At 35.3% G+C, this 20,516-nt stretch overlaps 1 protein-coding gene across 4 annotated transcripts; it reads right to left on the bottom strand.

The window, feature by feature from the left end:
* Window positions 1-371: 371 nt before the first annotated feature.
* Window positions 372-15,330, bottom strand: LOC110038108. Of its 4 annotated transcripts, none has more exons than XM_020742876.1 (10): window positions 15,082-15,330; window positions 14,828-15,005; window positions 10,101-10,187; window positions 9,535-9,624; window positions 9,327-9,413; window positions 9,129-9,245; window positions 2,554-4,629; window positions 2,064-2,210; window positions 1,055-1,560; window positions 372-744 (listed from the first exon to the last, which is right to left on the bottom strand). In XM_020742876.1, the coding sequence occupies exons 2-10, from the start codon at window positions 14,873-14,875 to the stop codon at window positions 627-629; spliced, it is 3,276 nt and encodes a 1,091-aa protein (XP_020598535.1). In that variant the 5' UTR covers window positions 14,876-15,005; window positions 15,082-15,330; the 3' UTR covers window positions 372-626. The 4 variants fall into 4 exon arrangements, with proteins under 4 accessions (XP_020598535.1, XP_020598536.1, XP_020598537.1 ...); XM_020742877.1 differs by having other exon boundaries at window positions 15,099-15,330; XM_020742878.1 differs by having other exon boundaries at window positions 2,554-4,572; window positions 14,828-15,330.
* Between the last annotated feature and the right edge of the window lie 5,186 nt (window positions 15,331-20,516).

Below are 20,516 nucleotides of genomic sequence, written 5' to 3'. Positions count from 1 at the left end.
TTTTATATTTGATAAATCGAATAATCATTGTAGTGTTTATTAACAAAATGTTAATTAAACCATAAACAACTTAATATATACACTACAAAATTTTTATGTATTTATGTATTAACATAAACTTTGATGATTACTTATTCAAAGTTAATACAAATATATATATCTCTCTCTCTTAATTTCTCATTTCTCCAAACTCACCTTTTTTTCATCATTTTAATAAAATAGTTACTTGAATGAGAATCTTCTTCCTTTCATACTAAATGAAGCACTCATGAGCCAACTCAAACAATTTGAATTAAACTTGATCTCAAGCTCAATTCAGGACAGCTCGAGATCGACTCATTTTATAAACCTAAACATAAATAAAGTTTCAATTTGGTGAACATTGTGGAGACATTCCTACTTTCATGGAGGTTCATTAGCCCTTAAGGAGAGGTTGTACAATGAAAAGGGCACAATATTCTTCTTCTACCCTATAAAAGAACAATCTAGTAATTGCATATATATACATTACACTACAATGGATAAGGAAAGAAATATATCATATTCTTAAAAATGAAACAAATATAAATAAAAAAGCTTATACTAACACATCCTGGTTCTCTCAGCAGAACTCTCCATGCTCCGGATCACGAAGAAAGTGTGGACGAAGACTTCTCTGATCCTCTCACATTGTATTTCTCGTACACCTTGTCGCGATTCTCCGACCACCATGCTTCAGCTTGCTGCTCTCCAAATCTTCTTCGGCTGCCAAATAAGTTGAATCATGAAAGGGAAATTTACATACCTAGCACATAATTCTTATGTATTTGTATATCTCACACCTTAACTTTCATCTATACATACATAGCACTTTAGTGGTTTAAATCCATGCATGAAAATATGTATTTCACTTTTAAATTTCACTTTTAAAAAGCAACGATGGTGCTATATTTTATGTGATTATAAAAATTTGAGTAATGTGCGTAAACATGAAAGTATAGGTATGGGATATGTAAATACAACAGAATCAGAACATGATGAAATGAAAAAAGCAGTTGAGAACTGAGTCAGGTACCTGAAACGAACTCGTTTCAGATCTCGCGTGCCATCAAGAAGAGCCGTTAGTGTAATATATACCCCATGTTCATATTGCTCGATCCATTCGGCCTCAATTTGATTAACTGCTGGCTTTGAACCATTCTCCATAGTTTGAACAGATTTGGATTCATTGTTGTTGGAGAAATCAGACCTAGAATTCGATATGTGTGGCTCCGGTTCGGTGTCCACGCCATGTTTTGTATTCGTGTTTTTTTCCGTTCCAATTGGATTAGAAAACTCGAGATTTTGAATGTTAGTGTTGATTCCATTAGCTTCGATGTCATTTCTCGGCACATGATTCAGCTTGACAATTCCATTCGTATGAAGTTGCTGTAAATCACTGTCTCCGTTGATTGAATTCTGCACTCCGATTGAATCGATGTGATGAGAAGTATGCGTGTCAATGCCATTTGGTAGAGATCGTAATTTAATGGGATCAGCTTCATAGACACCCTGTGGGAGTCTCTCTGCCATATCCTTAAGCTGGATAATTAGGATCAAAAGAAAGAAAAATTAGGATCAGATCATTTCATTGTTATTCGAGTTTTGATTATAATGTTATTTGTTTATATTTAAGGAAAATAAATGATTCAATTCTTTGATGATTTCTGAAATGAAATTCCACATTTACGCTGCATGAATTAACACTAAAAATAAGATTAGTTGCATTAGAAAGTATGTTATATTGCATCAAGACCGGCATTCCGGATGAAATCAAAGTTTGGAGCTCAGTATGAAGCTAAGAAATATAGGCTTACAGGAATAAAAAATTTATAAACTGTAAAATGATAAAATATTAAATAAATAAAAAAAATGAGATAATACATAACTACAAAAATGATCACCCTATACCTTACAACCAACTTCTATCCAACTTGGACTAAAATTTTGTTCAACATAGAAGTGAAAATGGAGTGAAAAGGTGAGCGGAGTACAGTTCATGAGGTTACTGAAAATGGAAGAATGGGAGGAGATTTAAATTTCACCTGTGCAGTCAGAGATTTGATGACTTCTTTTGCAGCTTTTGACTTCGCAGACTCCTCTGTAGCAAGCATCATGGCTTCCCTAATTTTCTTCGCAGACTTCTGTATCTCAATTTCTTGAAGTTCACAGCGCTGATTCAAGCTATTAACCTGATCTCCCAATATTACTGTATAAGTTTCAAAAAAAATTTGGGTGGGGGTGGGAGAGGAATTTACATACATACCACTTAATTCTTATGTATTTACATATCTCACACCCATACTTCAATTTTTACATACATGTCAATTTACCTATGCATGAAAAGATGTGCTTCACTTTTAAAAATAGTGGTAGTTTTATGTGCTATGAAAGATTTTGGTGGTATAAATGTACAAAGCAAAGTTTAAACGCTAGAAATGTAAATACGTGAGAATTATGTGCTAAGTATGTAAATTTACCTAAAGAGAATGAGGCATAAACAAAACAGCACAGCTTAAGAGTTAGCGACATTACTTGGCCGCGCAGCTTTTGTACTTCTTGGTTTAAAAGCTCATTTGTTTTCTTCAAGCTTTCAGCTATGCTTTTGGAGAATGAAAGACCAGCCATTGTCGGAATGGGAGTTGCAGAACGTGGAGGACTAAGCTTCCTCAAAAATGGAGAAACTGCTCTGGAATGATTGTTAGACTGAATAGCTGAAATGTTCGCTAATCTGGAATTTACTTGTTGCATATCCATCCCGGCAGAAAACGGAACATCTCTGAGTTGTAAAATTGAAGGCAATTGCGAAGTGCGAATCGAAGGCAACGAATCAGATTTCTTTCCAAATTTAGCAGCTTTAATATCCAGATTTTTAATCAAATCAAAATTGCTAGGTGAAGCCACTTTCAATATTTTTGTATCTGCTTTATCAAACCGGTCTTTACTTTCGCCCGATAGACGAGGAACAACAATCTTCTTCTCCAACATCCCACCAGATTCAACGGCTTTGTTCAACTTGATATAACACGAATCACATACTCGATAAGGTTTTCGAGGATTCGGAGACAATGCAGCTCTCAAAGCCTTTCGTGAACTACAAGAATGGCAATGCACGAGGCCGCAATTGTAGCAATTGTGTCGCTTTCGAGTGAACCCAAACGTTTGTCGGCACGCCGTGCATTGCGATTGCTCGGCACCAGAAACCCACTTATGATGACATATGGCGGCCGTGAAATTCGCCCCGCAAGCGACGTGTTTGATGGGTCTGTCCTTTAAAGCTTCGATAAGCGTAGGCGTCTTTCGATCTTCGAGATCTCCATGACCCAATCGACCGTTTGCTCCCTTTCCCCATGTGTAAACTTCGCCTCTCGATGTCAAAACCGCGACATGATAAGCACCACAAGCAACAGATTTAACAGACTCATTGGCAAGCTTTTCCTCAATTAAGCATGGAAGTTTTCCGTCGGAATGGGGATTCCCGAGCTGGCCGTAAACAGTGCTTCCCATGGTGAAGATGTGGCCCGAAGTGGTCAAGCCAATTGTAAGGCTATGACCGCATGCTATCTTGTGAAAATTGTAATCGATGAGGGATGGCACGCAAGTGGGCTTAAGGCGCGGCTCTTTGTCACCATGACCGAGCCGATACTTGTCTCCGTCGCCCCAAGTAAATAGCTTGCTAGAAGATGCGCTTGATTGTGTTACAATAACCTCGACAACAGCAGCCATATGCCAGACTCCACACGAGACAGCAACAGTCTTCAAACCCATCAAAGATTCGACTTCCCGAGGATACGAAACACTGTCTCTGTTTCCATGGCCTAAAACACCAAAAGTGCCGTCCCCAAATGTGAATAACTGACCGGTTGTGGTTATCAATGCTGTATGCCAAGTTCCGCAAGAGACGGACGCGACTTGAAGTCCTTCCAAAGGTCCTGAAACCCTTTTAGGAATCCAATGGCTGATGTCAGTGCCGTGACCGAGTAGCCCGGATTGATGGGCGCCATCTCCCCAAGTATAAAGCTCGCCACTAGCAGTAACAGCACAAGAATGAAATTCTCCACAAGAAACAAAATCGATGTTAGAGGATGATAAGGATTCAACGAGACGAGGGTGAATGGCATCAGTTGCCACACCATGACCGAGCCTTCCACCAGATTCTTCGCCCCATGTAAATACTTCTCCCTGTCTAGTTACGAGAGCGGCATGCCGTACCCCGCAAGCCACATGTTGAACATCCAAAACTATACGAGAATCTAGAGGCTTTGGAATGAGGATGTCGTTTCTTGTACTAGAAAAACTAATGATTTTCTCGGGCCCAGTTCTGGAGGAGTCACTCAAGACCTCGCCCCAAATATACACATCTCCAAATCCATCCGACTCATCCTGAGCAGAACCATGACTGGAAGTGCTAGGAGCACTGGACACGCTGACTCTGAAAACATCAGAGGCTCCTTTTACTTGCATGTTCGACGCATCTGTTCTTTCTACGTTTACCATGCTCTGAGGAGGCTCTTTAGGCAATGCGTTGTCGACTACCTTTCTAACAGGAGAATCCTGCAAGGTTCCTGATAGACTGTCACTTTGACTGCTATATATCAAGCGCTTGCAACTCTGAAACAAGGTTGCAAACAATTTGGATAGAAAATAGGCATTTTTAATCCAAATGTCAAGATATTCAGAGCAATATACCCAAAAAAAAGGACTCAACCAAGAGGTGGGTGCAAGATTATCCCTCTCAAGCCAGATCAATGTTCAGTGCGGCATAAATCTAGAGTAATGCGTGACCTAAGAAAATTATGCATAAATTTGTTCTGGGTTTCAATGTAAAAAAAAATGCATTATATCCAATACATAACATTTTATATATGAGAGAGGGAGGAGAGCAGCAAAAAAAACAAAATATTTTTTTCCAATGGATTTGATCTTTTAGAGTAGAATTATAATGAATAAGAAAGTGCCCACAAAGTACTCCAAAATATCTGACTTACAGAGAAAGCAAACAAATTTTTATAAAGAATGGTACAACCCACCCAAGATCAATAGGTGTGTTAGACAACCATGACTTAATTGTACATTGTGGAACATGGGAGAGAAGACTAGTGTCATCTTCTCTTAATAGTCATAAACACTAACCCCTATCTTGACAACAAATTTATGTAAGACCACTAAGCGCAGCAAACTACTACATAAGCTCAAACTTACGCTGGAGAGGCACAACTAAGGCTTTATAATGAATAGTCTAACCACATCAAATCCATAGGCTCACAGCAACACCTATCACTCAATAATTCATAGTAAATAAATGCAAGTTCATGGCTTAATCATACACCGTGGGTAACATTAGACATGTCAAGAGTTATCTTGTCCTCTTGACAATCTAAATGTTATTTGGGTGTCCCTACATTGCATTCAATCCATGATTATAAACAAGATCTCTAGTCAAAAGGGAAAAAAATAAAAAAAATCCTATAACATGGTGTTAGAGGCAAGTCAGTCATAACTCCTAATTTTAATCCCAATAGTCCGCTCCTACCCTCACTTATGTGGCACATGCGCCCATGCTTGCTCCTAATGCTTATGAGCCTTTAGGCTTAAACAAATTTCACAAGCTTGGTTTACAAGTCCAGTAAAGTCCTTGCCTAGATTGGCCTTTGTGCTAGCACAACAGACCATTCTATCTTCATCAAGCATACATGTTAGGTTTTATCATACTGATGGTTTAGATTGATGACGTCTTACTTACTATGAATGATCATAAATGTATCCCTCAGGAAAAACTTGTAGCAAAAGTGTTTTGTCACTAAAGAGCTAGGTTGGCCAAAGCACTTTAAACAACAAAACGATATATCTTTTTCAAATAAAATACGCAATCAAGATTCTTGAAAATTTTGATATTTAGAGTTACAAATCTATTTAAATTCCATGAAGACCCAGACTATTTTCGATAATAAAGAGCTCCTTGATGATTCACCTACATAAAGATAATTATTTGAAAATTTACTTTATTTCTCTGTAATTAGCCTGTCATTTATTTACCCTCGGAGTTCTCAGCAAATGAAAAATTTATTTGAGTCTGCCCTTAAACATTGTATTCAATCTCCCAAGTCACACCAATATTTACTACTAACATTGAACAAAACCCTTACAAGGAAGCAAAACCCTTCATCTTGATCTCTGCTATTGAATTAAGATTTTTTTATTTATTTTTATGGTTGTTAAACAAAGCATTGAGTGTGTGTGCGTGTGTGTGTCTATATATATATATATATATATATATATATTGTGTCGAGTACCCCGGAGTACCCCGGCCTGTTGGTTGGCATCCACGGTATAAGACCCCTAAGGTCGGGGGTTCGAATCCCCTCTGACACAGTTGGCCATAAGGATGTGGCACTCAAAGTGTTAAACATATTAGGGGTGGTTGGAGGCTCGTATAATAGCCTCTGGCCAATCTTTTTCAATATATATATATATATGAAAATAATGATTTCAAAGGCCTCAAGTAGGAAGTTTTAAAAATAAAACCATTAAATTTCTCCTGAATACAAAAATGGATATGGACAACATTCATTCTATTCAAATCATTTATGTTACACAGAAAAAAATAATTGATGCAGCAATCCCAAAGAAAATAATGAAACTGTAATTTTTTTTTCTCCAATCAGCTTAGATATTAGCGGACAATATTTATAAATGTCAGCTGTGAATCGTTCTCACTCTAAGCTTGTTAACATGTGCTTGTATGGAACTGATAAGAAATATCCATCGTACACATGCTGGTATTAAAAATAAATTAAATTGCTAAGAAAGCAAAATTTATCATTCAACCTTATCCTGATTATTTGGGAATCTAACTATAATTGCATATAAACTTATATTTTCTTGGTATCACCTTGTTACATAGTAACATAAAACGAAAAGGTACTTCTCCAATTTATCACCTAACTTAAGTACAAAAGTTATATCAGCATCCATATCAACATTCTTATATATAAAAGATTCAAAACATAAAATCTATAATATCTAGGTATCACCTAATATTTTATGAATATTGACTTATAATTATCAGTTTCACATCAAATGGGTGAAAAAGTAACATATCGTATACTCAATTTTTTTTTATTGATAATTATCTATGGAAAAATCAATCTACAACAATTCCATGTCTATCAATCTTCCACCTTGTGTATTCACTTCATGCCATCTCAATGATCCTGAGATTATTAGAGTCACCATATCAATATGTGGACAATTGTAATTACTATTACATGTAATTTGTAATTTGTGCATTACTATAATTATTCTATAGTCTTTATTAATTGATTTTATATGTTTTCTATTAGAAAACCTCATAAATTTCAATAAATACTTTCCAAATATTAAAATGAATTACTAAAAAAATTATCTAGAAATCTTGCCTTTCTTTCTTATAATTCCATTACAACAACTTTCATCACCGCATTATCATAATTGTGTGGCTTTCACTGCCACAATTTCTTACCGCACTTTCTTACTTTCATTTATTTTTTTTAAAACTATAGCCCTCATTGTTGAATTGTTGCAAACAATTCCCATAGTTACAATCGTCATCAATGCATGGCAACGAACTAGTTTCATTGTTGCAGCCATTACCGCTATATTGTTGCAACATTTATCATCATTGTAGCCTTCTTCGCAATGTTGTTTTAAATAGTCACATTGTCGTAACCTGCATCACTGCATTGTTGCTTTTCCTTCCATTTCTATTTGTTTCATGTGAATAAAACCACAATCTCTCCATAGACAATAATGATGACATCCACATAACCTTGATCTCAGGTTCACTTGAAATTAAGGGATGCAGCCCAAATCAATGAGAGACTTTTGAAACATCCATTCAACATAACGCTTAAATGAAAAGAACCATCTGAAGTAGTTGCAGTTGGCTCACATGTTTTTAAGGGAAGAAAAAAATTGGCCCACGTACAGGGCATACCAATTTGAGATAGTCCTCAGAAATTACCAAACGAGCTTAAAATGAAAATATTCATTCATTATATTAAGCGAGACTAAAAAGAACAATCTTCATTAATCATGCCCCTAATTTTGTCTTCATTATATTCCACCAAGCCCAACAATCCTCAATTTTTCTTATTCACTTCAAGCCACTTTAATGATCTGTGGAATTAGTAATTTCATCTCATCAATTCGTGAACTATTATCATTATTATCATGCCTACTCATCAATTTGTTGACTATGGAAATTATTCTATAATTATTATTCTCTGATTTTGTATGTTTCAAATCAGAGGCTCCCCTAAAATTGCATAAAGACTACACATATTAGAATGAAATAGTCAACAATTTCTCTCTGATTATTGTCATTAAAAAGATCATAAAATATCCTGCATTAAAAAGGTGTAATCATTCTACAAATAATGAGATCAAATTATAAAATGAGAAAAACTTGCTTAGTTGAATGCAAATCAAATATATTAGAGCCAATAAAATGCTCGCAATCATAATAGCCTAGAGATCGAACAAATAATTAAATGTAAACATAGTGACTTTATTGCTTATGCTTCAAAACTCATAGTAAAAGCTTCGAGAGTTTTAGCACATTGAAGTCATTGCACCCTCCATCCATGTCATCAAATCAGTAAAAGTGGACATCTAGGACTCATTTATTACACAAGGAAATAAGCAAAGGGATCACAAATGCACATCTTTAATTTGAACCCACAATTTCCAAGGATTAAAAGTTTCAACTAAAGTTCTTTTCTATTCCTTTTGCTTGACCGTCTTCCTTTAGCCAAAACAAAGTTAACACCTAAAACGTCATCTAGCACATATATTGTATCTAAGAGATAAAGTAAGAGATTGGACAAAGCTGGACCCAAAATGGTAAAATCTGAGACCAATGAGAAGATGCTCTTTATCCGGGAGTTTCTACCTACAATTCTTAACCTTCTTTATTCCACTGCCTCCCCCTCTTTTATGTTTAGAAAATTTGATGAGAATAAATCTTAAAATACATAGTCCAGAATCCAATTACACACAAACAAAAAAACCTGTTAGCATTTTAAGTACTATTGAAAGTAGAATTGATGCTAGTGTTGTGATAATGTTACATGAAGATAAACCCCGTCAGTCCATCCATCAATCTTCAGGCGTCCATCCTGTCCAGATGAGACCAGAGCCCTAAGGCCTGTAAACCACAACTCAGCTTCAACTTTATCTTTGCATATCTAAGTTAATAATAAGGTCATAGTCAGAAGCACAGAAATCCTATAAAGCAAACACACAAAACAAAACTAAAGTGAACTAACCAGATCAAGAGACCGTTTACCGTTGTTGTATACTAGTGAAAATGACAAAAAATCCTTTTCAGGTTGAAGGTATCTGTGAAAAACAGGCTGAAAACCAAATAAACACAAACAAAAAAAAAGTTGTAGAGTAAGAATCCTGAATTTTAACGAAAATTTTTTAAACATAAATATTTAGAGGACACCAAGTATTTTGTGGATGAGATCTTACTGTTCTTTGTCCAGGTATAATTCTTGAAACAGAAGTCAACTTCAAAGTCTTCTCTCTGCCACTTGAAAACCAGATCAATGATGATTCATCCTATGAAAATTGCAGTATCGGATTACCATAAAGAAGAAGTTATTCAAGACATGCTCAATCCATCTAAGATGCAAGCAGCTTGTGCATAACACATTAGGAAACTATAAAAGCAACCTTTCATTGTTTTCTATGGAAGTTATATCAAAAAATGCCAAATATAGTTCAACCAAAATACAAAATTATTGATTTGGAACCGAATAAAAAACCAAAATGAAGTAAGATGGGTATATGAGCACACCTTGGAAAGGTTCAATAATAAATTGGAGGAAAACAATTGTTTTAAGTCAAGGAATAATGCAAGCGTTTTATATAATACCTAGCCCAAAATTGTCAATATATCTCATTCATCCAATATGCAGTGGACCATAATATATATATATATATATATATATACAGAGAGAGAGAGAGAGAGAGAGAGAGAGAGAGAGAGAGAAGTCAAATTCTGGCTAAGGCAGAAAATTGTTAATTGAACTCACCTTTGACAATCTAAATGGATAAAACTTTGGTTTCCCTGTGCGACCATACTTTAGCAATTGGCTGCCTTTCTTCAAAGCCACAAATGCCTGCAAAATTAGAATGTCAATTCAAGATCAATGGAAAACTAACAGATTCCAACGGAGTGTAAACTTGAATTTGCATAAAACATGAAGTGAACAATAGAGCCAATAAAAAATATAAATGTATAGAAAAAAATTAATGGTGGCAATAGTAGGCAGGTATCACTTAATAAGGTGAAGATGTCTTTCCTTTCAGTTTCCCAACAAAAGGAGTTAGCTTCACCACTAAATCAAAACCATCAATAATGTAACATGAGAACAGTGACACCAATGGCGAGCAAGGAGCTCACAAAAGTGTATGATTAAAACAAAGCAGCAGCAACTCACTTTCACCTCCCTCGCATCAAATCTCTCTCTAAATCTATACTTGCTTCGTTAAAGGCTCCCTTGGAACTCATTGTTTCCCTCAACAAAATATCGCTAGTATTTTTTGAAGATCTATGCCGAATGATTGAGAATAATTGAAAGAGAAAGTTTATAATAGGGTAAGAGACAAGCCAAGAGACTTTGATGGCAATGTGATTACATAAATGACCAAAGAGAAACAATAAAGATGTGTATAGGGTGTGTGAGAATTTGCCTATCTGTTGTATGTGTTGCCATGTGCCATGTTTTGTATGCGGGTGTGCTAGCATGAACAACTATGTTGTGGGTGCTTTTGTGTGTGAAGAGAGCACCATCTGCAACAGGGGAAGTGTTGGAAAGTCTTAGATTAGAAAAAGTATAATAGAAAAGTATTGATTAGAAGTGCATACACTTTTATTTATTCCTTACAGCTTGATAGTTGAGAGCATTCTCTTTAAAGGTATTTTATATAGGTACTCATTATCAATAAATAATACATAACAAGGTTTTTTCGTCTAACATGGTATTAAAGTAGGATTAATCCAATCCCTAGCCATAGCTGCCAACCCAAATATTCTTAGATGGGGGCAAGTTTTCCATCAACGGTCATCGCCACTATCCTGAGCTTGCCCTTATGCACCAAACTAATGCAATGCAACATAGGCCTATCACAAGGTCATGGTAAGGAATTAATGACAATAGCCAAGTTACTATCTGTGCACACTTAATTATATCATATATTACGAGTTTAAGGCACCAAAAATTAGTTTTTTGTAACCGAATTGATGTTGGGTTATAAGAACATGACATGGTACCTTACATAGTTAGTGTGCATTAATTCATCACATGGTGAACGGTAAAACATGAAAAAATTTCAAGACTAGCCTATTTTGGATGTAGCTGGCCAAAGCTTCTTATTTTTTTACTTAATGTACATTGATAATAAAATAAGAGGCTTTAAAAATTAATTAAAACATCATGGGACGTCCAAAGAATGATCCATATCCCCACCCACCAAAAGTGCCATCTCAGCTACTCCTCTCCAAGATAGAGGTCGACCCCCTCTCTAATGGAGAACCATCTACCTCCTTATTTCAATGAATCACCACTCCAACCACTTGTAATTTCAAATTTTTAGTTTCAAGCCTACAAGAAGGTTGTGTTAAAATAAAAAGAATGATGTTATAACATTTTAATGTGAATTTGATGAAAAAATGAAAAATGTTCCCACAAGTTTCTCTCGTGGCTGAGAGGCTTTAAATCTTTAGGGATAGTTTATCTCGTGATGTTGTTTTACTTTTAATACTTAATTTCCATTCTTCAATCCTTTACAATCTCATCTCTTCACACACCAATCATTCCAACCATCTCCTAACAAAAAACAAAAAATAAAAAAATAAAAAAATGCAGAACCTCTAATCAACCAAACTAGGTCTTCACCAAAAGACTTACCTGCCCTAAAAAATTCAACATAAACTCTAGAGCACAACTATACACGTTCAAAACTTCTTCAAGTGATTCCAAAATCAAGAACATCATAATCTGGCTAAATCTAATTTTCTAAGCAAACCATAGTGCCCTTGAGCTTCATGTTTTCCCAGTGTTGGGAGACCCTTATCTCCACTTCCCCATTTTCCACACTCCACTATAATCATATCTAGGGTTATTATGGCATTCAACGCCTCCACTAAAGGAAGTAAAACCATACAAACTTTGGTCACCATCCTTACAAAAACTCCATCACCAAGTAATCGATTGCGCACCTCACTCACACCCCAGCCTTAGCTTTCACCCAAATAATTGCTTGCTTACATACCCCAATGCTCTCTTCATCACCCTAAAAGATGTTCCCCGCACATCCATACCAAAAGTCCATCACCAACTAATCACTTGCGTGCCCCATTACTCACTCACTCACACTCCGACGTTAGCTAGCAACCCAATAATTATTTGCTCACACACCCCAATGCTCTCTTTCTCACCCTATAACATGATCCACACTAGCCTTGTGAACCCAACTACTAAAACTTTTGTGTGCCCACCCTTGAAACACCTTAACCATAACAATCACTAGAACCTCCCAAATATATATGCAATCAATGACAAATCCTTTACTAGAAAAGATACATGGTTGAAAAGGTCCAAAATAATATAGTAAAATCATTTTAAGATCTCGATAAGGATCAAGCTAAAAAGTAGATATTAAGAGGAGGAGATTCTATTTTCAACATGTCCCAAAAATTCTATTCAAATTTTTTTAGCCTGAATTTAGATAACGTATATAAGTATCAAGAAAATTATTAAATTTTAAAAATTCAAATAAAATTTAATGCTCCCAATTTTACAATAATAATCCATTTACTCGCCACAATAATTCCTCGAGAGTAAAAAATATACATTGACCCGAGCACCCCAAAAGCAATGTTATACCAGGCATATATCTATGATCACTCTTAAAAATCTGATATCTGTAAGAATGTGGTGTCTTCTAGTTATGTGAATTTACCATTAACTGGAACCATAAAAAAGAATGTCATTGTCGATGTCATCTAACTAGGTGATTTGTTGTAAAACGACATCATTAAATTAAGATCATGATTATAACCTATAAATTCACCATAGCTTCCCAGATGAATTAAATCTATCAAGAGACAAACTATTAATTACACTTGATTGGACACAAAAGCCACTATTAGCTAAGGTTAATCTAAAAATTTCACTTAGAAAAACATATACCCCAATTCTACAAAGTTTCTTTGAACAACATAATCCATAGTTGCTAATAAATCATTAAGTATGGTTGAATCAATTAAGTAGATTGGGTTCATCATCCATCACTATAGTAATCCAAAACAATAGAGCTATAAGATCTTAATCGGGTTCATCATCACTCCTTCACCATCTAATCTAAGTTAAAAGTGCTAAACTTTCTTAACCTAAAAACCTAAATTGTTACAATTTGTCAAGCATTTAAAATTATTTTTTTGCTAAAAAAATTCTCTCATCACTAGGAGGTGTATTTAACTATAAAGGCTTGCATTGATGAAAAATCTAAACCAAATCTTACAGTACTCCTAAAATGATAGTAAATTTTCCAGTTAGCATCTTAGTTCAAATATAATCAATCTTTTGATAATTTGACAAAAAAATGAAACTCCGTTCGGATAGTTGGGTGCAAATTTTTGAAGCGCACAAAAGGTTCAATCAAACTAGATATGCATCGAGACTATTATAGCATTTTCAACAATAGCCCTAACAATACATTATTGTGCCTATATTTTTATCATGAATAGTCCCTTCTTCAATTTGTTATATACTCATGGAATCAATGACAAGACTTTTGCTTTTATCATAATAATTAGTAGCTCGATGCATGATATTCTTTAGGTAATGATTATTCTAGTAGGCAAATACTTGTTATTTCTAATCCAATTAAGGATTAAAAATATATACTAAGGTCCTCACTTATTCTTAATCCATGTCACCTATCATATATGGATTGAATGTCAAAGGATTCCCTATCTCCCAAACTTGCAAGTCACAATATTCCAGGATCTCTCTCTCTCTCCCTCTCTCTCTCTCTCGCTCTTTCTCTCTCTCGCACACACACACACACAAACATGTCGTAAGCTTGTCTCTCCAATTGTAAAACAAGCCTTTATCCCAAGAACTTCTATTGATCATTTCCCATCTCTCTCTCTAAACAATTGAATTCAAAGAGACAAAAAAATGTTAAAAAAAGAAGAGAATGCAAGCTACTTTGGCCTAGAGATTGAGAGCTTTGTCTTTCAACAAAGAGATTATCGATTCAAGACATTGCATATGTGTTGTCCATGTGTGTAGGGGAAAAAAACGTCAAGAAAGAAGTGGGAGATCAAGCAAGTTGATCATCAACGCCTCTCCAGCAATTTGGCACAGGAATGATTGTCTCTCAACATTTGGCACCAGGAATAATTGCCTCTCAAAATCATACTCCACTCCCAGCATCCATCTATCTTCTTTTCTTCTCTAAGACACATGCCTCAAATGCTCTCCAAAATAACTTCACATTAACAGAGCATAGTGAAAGGTCATTATGTGAGTTAAAACCCATCATCCAAGAGCGCCAAAACAGCATTCCCATAAAATGTTCATGAGCACAACTCTTTAATCAAACTGCAAATTCGACTAAATTTGATGCAAAATTTCACGCATCAAATATGAACAGATTAATGCGTTAACATCTGCATTAAATCTCCTAACCGAAGCTTAGTATGACCAAACAAGAAACCATGAAACTTCCAAGCCAACGGTCCACTAACCTTCTCGACATCCGGATCAGCGTTTCCATGCCCAAATAGATCTGCCATTCCATGTGCGACCAGCTCCGGAGCTTCAACACCATCCAGCGACGCCCCGGAGTCCCCGTCGTCATAGATTGTAGATCTTCCTTCGGACTTTCATCAATCTCAAGACAACAATGAAACAACTCCAAAAGCCCTAGACGGCAAGAAAAAGAATATATCCAGAACTCCTAGCTACTATCACTCCGATAAGAAGAGCTTGTCAAGCCTACTTGGGAAGCTGGCTCACCGACAGAAGAGAACTGTTTCACCGAGGTAGAGTCCGTGAACTCGGCGGCGCCGCCGCCGGCGATGAGCGAGAAGTCGGAGGGCCACCGGCCGACCAAAATGGGCTGCAGAGGGCGGAAATCTAGAAGCTGAAGCGGATTTAAGTTTCCTCTCGAGTCCGAAAGAGAAGGAGAGAGCTCGGTCTATGGAGGATATAACCCTGAGAAAACCGTGGAGGACAGTCAAAAGCTCAAAACGACGAAGATAAAGGGTGGCTTTTTACGTTATTGCCCAAGACTTTTACTAAGTGTAGGGTTGTAAAATAAAAGGCAGTTATGTTCTGCTTGTTGTAGAGTTCGTGTTCGATTCGATTCGTTAGATAAACAAATGAGACGAACATGAACAAAATTTTTTTCATTTGATTTATAATTGAACCAATCACGAAAGATCATTTGTTCGAGTCATTATTGTTCAAAATATAAAATAATTTAAAATAATTATATATAAAAAATTTATCATAAAAATAATTATATACTCTAAAAATTTATCATACTTTAAGAAATTAAATCCTATAAATTATAATCTTATCTTCAGCTTCGTCTCTTAGCTTATATTAAATTTTATAATTTCGTATTTATCTTTAGGTTTGACTCTTAGCATAAATTTTCTTACATTTCTTTTAGATTTATTTAGTTTCTTTGAATGAAACCTAATTTTTGTGAGTGAAATCTCGCATATTGTCTTTAGATCTGAAATTTTTTTTTTTTTATGGATGAGATATGATATTTTGGTTTTATTGTGAGTTGTGTTTTGACTATTTTGCATTTGTGTTGTGATTCATATATATTTAAGCATTAATTTCATATAGGTTTAAGCTTTTGAAATATTTTGAATAATTCGAATAATCCAAACAAATTTGTAAGATTTCAAACAATTCAAACAATTTGAATAATTCTAAACATTTCAAACAATTCAAACCGAACACGAACAGTAACTTCACGAACAATTTCAAACATGAGTCTATTTCAAACACACGTAATTTCAAACGAACCAAACACGTGCATGAGCTATGTTCGTTCGTGTTCGGTTCGTTTACGCCCCTACCTACGTGTAGACTGCATCTTAAGATTCTACAAATTGTCGTAGTGTTAAAAATGTCTAAAATTAATATCGATATATTCCTATTTTTTTCCAATATTAAAAAGTAGTAATTCAATTTGATTTTCATTTGCTAAATTTTGGCTTCAAATGAATTAGAAATGTATGTTAAACTAAAAAGTATGTTCATTATTTTCTTTTAAGGTAGCTCATTGTATAAATAGGTAAGAATTGCATTTACATTGATTTCATGAAGACAAACTACAAAGAACATTTCTCTTATGCAATTGTCACCCCTCACTCCTTAATCATTAAAACTGTATGATTTCTCTTAGTTTGTCATCACTCCTTTGTTTCCCCAACTTTCAGCAATTAAGAGGTATTTCATATTTCTTTCTCCCTAACCTTTCTTCCTACTCATGATACCACATTTAGCACCACCTCCCTTCTCAATTAAAAAAAGGCAGGATTAGGGCATCATAATGCAGTCATCAGCCATCCTTACCTGACAATCGAAGTTTCTCCTCATAGTAGAACCTCTAATGCTCTTAAGTGAATCCCCCTTCTCCCCCTAAGATCCTTGTTGCAAGCCTTCACTATGCTCAAATCTACAACCACCAAATCCCTCATCTTGCTTCTTTCTTTGATTGGTGGCGGTCATGGAGCGTTTTTCTCTAATTAAGTAGCTCTCTTTTCTTCCTTCTTTTTTTGTTTGGCATGCATAGGTCACTTTATCCTGAAAGTAGGGGTGTAAACAAGCTGAACTTGAGAGAACCTAAGGCTTGCTTGTGCTTGACTCGTTTAAATTTTTTTTTTTCGTGTGGGGCTCATATTCGAAATGACTCGTGAATGGCATGTTTGTGTTTGACTTAATTCATACTTATTTGTTCGAATTAAACTCATGTTCGACTCGAAAAAATAATTTATAACAATTTAATAAATATAAATTTAATGAGTCCAGCTCGTGTTTAGAATATTAAGCATTATCTCCAAAAATTCGAGCTTTATTTTTTTTTTTCATTTTAAGAGGTATCGCTTTGTTATTTATTCTTTATTTTAGGATGTGGGATGAATGGAGGCATGCGACTGCGGGGTGGGAGGGATGAATTTTCTTACAAGGAGTGAAAGTAGGACGGGAGGTTGTGAGCAACATGGCACAACAAATTTATATTGGAGCTTTTACAGGCATACCACCTAGATCACGTCATTGGGCTGGTCGGGCTTGGCATGGGTTCAACTTTCTGGCTTTGACCAGTTAAAGCGGGCTCATGTTGAGCTTGAACCCAGTTTCTATTTATAAGTTCACGGTCAAACCCACCAACTAAATGAGTCAATTCAGCCCACATAATCACCACTGAGTCTTTAAACAAAAGTGATGTTCATACAAAAGCTCATTCTCATTTCCTTTAATTAGGAAAAAAATTAAGGATTATTTTTCTTAAATTTAACTTGAATGAGTCTCTAAATTATTCTTCTTTTTAAAAAAATTAATATAAATTTAAATTTTTAATTAATTGCTTATTTATTATTATCGTTTTAAAAAATAATAATTAATAAAATCTCTAATATTTTCCCTCGAACCATTATGTTGATTTAAAATATTAAAAAAAATTATGTAATATGAACGTAATTTTTAAGTTTGACCGAGAATGCAATGAAATTTGAATGGTCATATAGCTGTGAAAAGAATTTTCAGAAGTTAAAGACCTATTTAATGTCTGCTTCAATTTTGGTCATTCGTGGTGCGTCTTTAAGGGATTTGGGTTGTGCACTTATGCGACATGGAAGGGTTATTGCATATGCATCACAATAATTGAATAATCATGAAATGAACAATCCCACACATGATTTGAAGCTGGAGCGGTTACTTTTGCACTTAAAATATGGAAAACTATCTCCATGAAGTTACGTGCAAGGTATGTACTAACAAATACAGTTTGAAGTATTTTTTTTTTTACTTAGAAAGAGCAGATTGAACTTGAGGCAAAGGAGATGTCAGGAATTTATTAAAAATTATGGTTTGGATATTCACTATCATGTAGGAAAGGTAAATCCGTTTGCTGATGTGATGAGTAGGATGACTTTGGGTAATTTGAATTATTTATTTACTCAGTCTGAGCATTTACTTAAAGATTTTGAGAAGTTGAAGCTATCAATAATTGATTATCCCGATGACAATAAGATTCAATTAAATTAATTAAATGTGCAGTCCACTTTGAAAACCAAAATTAAAGTTTCTTTACCCAAAGATAACAATGCACAGAAAACTTTGGAACGGGATAAGAGAAGTGATTTGGATAGGTGTGTGCTAGATCATGATGGTTTATTGGGATATATAGCAGAGTTTATATTCTTGATGTTGATAGTCTGAGGAAGGAAATTCTTGAGGAGGCCTATTTATTTGGCTATACTATTCATGCAGGGAGTAATAAAATATACAAGATCTCAAAGAAGCATTTTGGTGATCAGGATTGACAAGAAGTGTGGCAGAATTTGTGGCTAAGTATAATTCATATTAGTTAGTGAAGACAAAACATCAATGTCCTAGAGGTTAATTGCAACATTTATCAATTCCGAAGTGGAAATAATAGGAGATTACGATGGATTGTGTGATTAGGTTACCTAGATTACATCAGCATCTTGATGTTATATGGGTAATCATTGACAGGCTGACCATGCTTGCCCATTTCTTGCCTATAAGACTGACAGATCTAGTGAATAAGTTAGCAAATATTTTCGTTCATTTCTCTTTTTTATTTTTAAAGGAGTTAGTTTGTTTATTGTCGTGTAGTTCTCTTTTCTGAATAAGTCACTCTTATTGATCATGTGAATGATCACGAGAAGAGAAAAATAAGAAAAGACGAACATAGGATAAAAACGACAAATAATACAAAGATGTGGAGAGCAAACATGCGATAAATCTCATAAAAATAGATCAAGTATATCCGCCCAAATAAGATCAAGCAGAAGCACCTTGGACCATTATCCATGAAAGAATATTTACGTAGACTATCCATAACTAAAGATTCAGGTGTGTTTGCCTGTTGTGGATTTAGAGTGCTCCCAAGGGAACGTATCTCACTCAGTTAATTACATATTGAGGTTTGCCCAATAATACTCTTGATCTAAGGAAGTTTTCCTTACATTAGTAGTGATGACTAGCATAGAGCTATCAAAGGATGATTAACTCAGAGAGAAATGCTCTGATGCTTTCAAAGCTCCCGCTAAGCAACAGGGTGGAGAGTGAGTCTCTCACGTTTCCACGTGGGTAACAGACTCAACAACATATGGAGCTTTTGAAATAATTGAAGCATCTCGATGGGGAATCCCGATGTCAAAACACATCTGTATCATAAGGGCAGAGGATAAATCATTGTACCCCAAATGAGCGACAGCTCATAGGCAATCAAACCGTCGAGATGATACCAAAGAAGACATAATGAGCAACAATGCTCAACAAGGTTAGTAAAAGGAAGGAAGGAGTAATCCCTAGAAGGTAAATGTAGCTAGGTCAAGGTAACACGGACCTGTCATCCCAAACCAATAGGACCCTAAGTCTACCTAATCGTGAAGGTAGTCGACCTGATATGTCCAAAGATCCCCAATCAGCAATCTGTGAATTGCATCGTCCTCAGAGATCTTGGTAGCCCTAAGGTCGGAGGAAGGGAACTTTATCCAATGATTATCAGGTGGAGCTCCAAGAGTTCGAACTTATACCCATTGAAGTGGTAAGGATGCCGCTGAAAAAGAGGAGAAAGGAAGCTTTAGCTAAAAAGGTGGAAATTTCTCAATAAAAGGACTTACACCCCATCTATGTCAGGGAGCCTTCTAACGACCTAGGCGTACTGAACAACCTTCTATATTGAAAGATATATTGGGTTAGTTGGGTTGGAGAAGCACTGGGCTTCTTATCAGGACATTTAAACGATGCAATTATCTGGAGCGGTCATTAGATATTGTGGAGTCCCTATTATATGACTTGACCATGCTTGAAGTTCTCCTCAGTCATTAGATATTGTGGAGTCCCTATTATATGACTTGGGTTATGCCCATACAATGCATTTTTTTAAAACCAACCTGAAGGTCGTGCAGGAAAATCAAAGACATATTTTGAAATTTTGAATCTATTAATCCTTTATTTTGGTTTAGCCTTGAATCATTTATTAGGTTTTTTTATGTAGAAAGCTTTACAATTTTAAGGTCCTAAAGAGCGTAAAGTGTAATTTTCATAACATCCTAAATCAGGCAGAAAGAAATAAGGAAAACAATCCAAGTATGCAAACACACAACAAAAAGTAAAAACATTTCAAATATAAATGAGGCCAGTGTCATTAGATTGACA

Source organism: Phalaenopsis equestris, unplaced genomic scaffold (assembly GCF_001263595.1).
Source record: "Phalaenopsis equestris unplaced genomic scaffold, ASM126359v1 Scaffold231055, whole genome shotgun sequence".
NCBI lineage: Eukaryota > Viridiplantae > Streptophyta > Magnoliopsida > Asparagales > Orchidaceae > Phalaenopsis > Phalaenopsis equestris.
The sequence above is the reverse complement of the archived record's forward strand: the minus strand, read 5'-3'. Positions and strand labels throughout refer to the sequence as shown.

Bases quoted from the DNA above. Each gene is read 5' to 3' on its own strand.
- LOC110038108 (XM_020742876.1), bottom strand. From the start codon at position 14,875: ATGGCAGATCTATTTGGGCATGGAAACGCTGATCCGGATGTCGAGAAG. The intron at 1,561-2,063 runs GTGAAATTTAAA...CTAATTATCCAG, and splicing joins TCAAATCTCTGACTGCACAG to CTTAAGGATATGGCAGAGAG. The intron at 745-1,054 runs GTACCTGACTCA...CTTATTTGGCAG, and splicing joins CTGAAACGAGTTCGTTTCAG to CCGAAGAAGATTTGGAGAGC.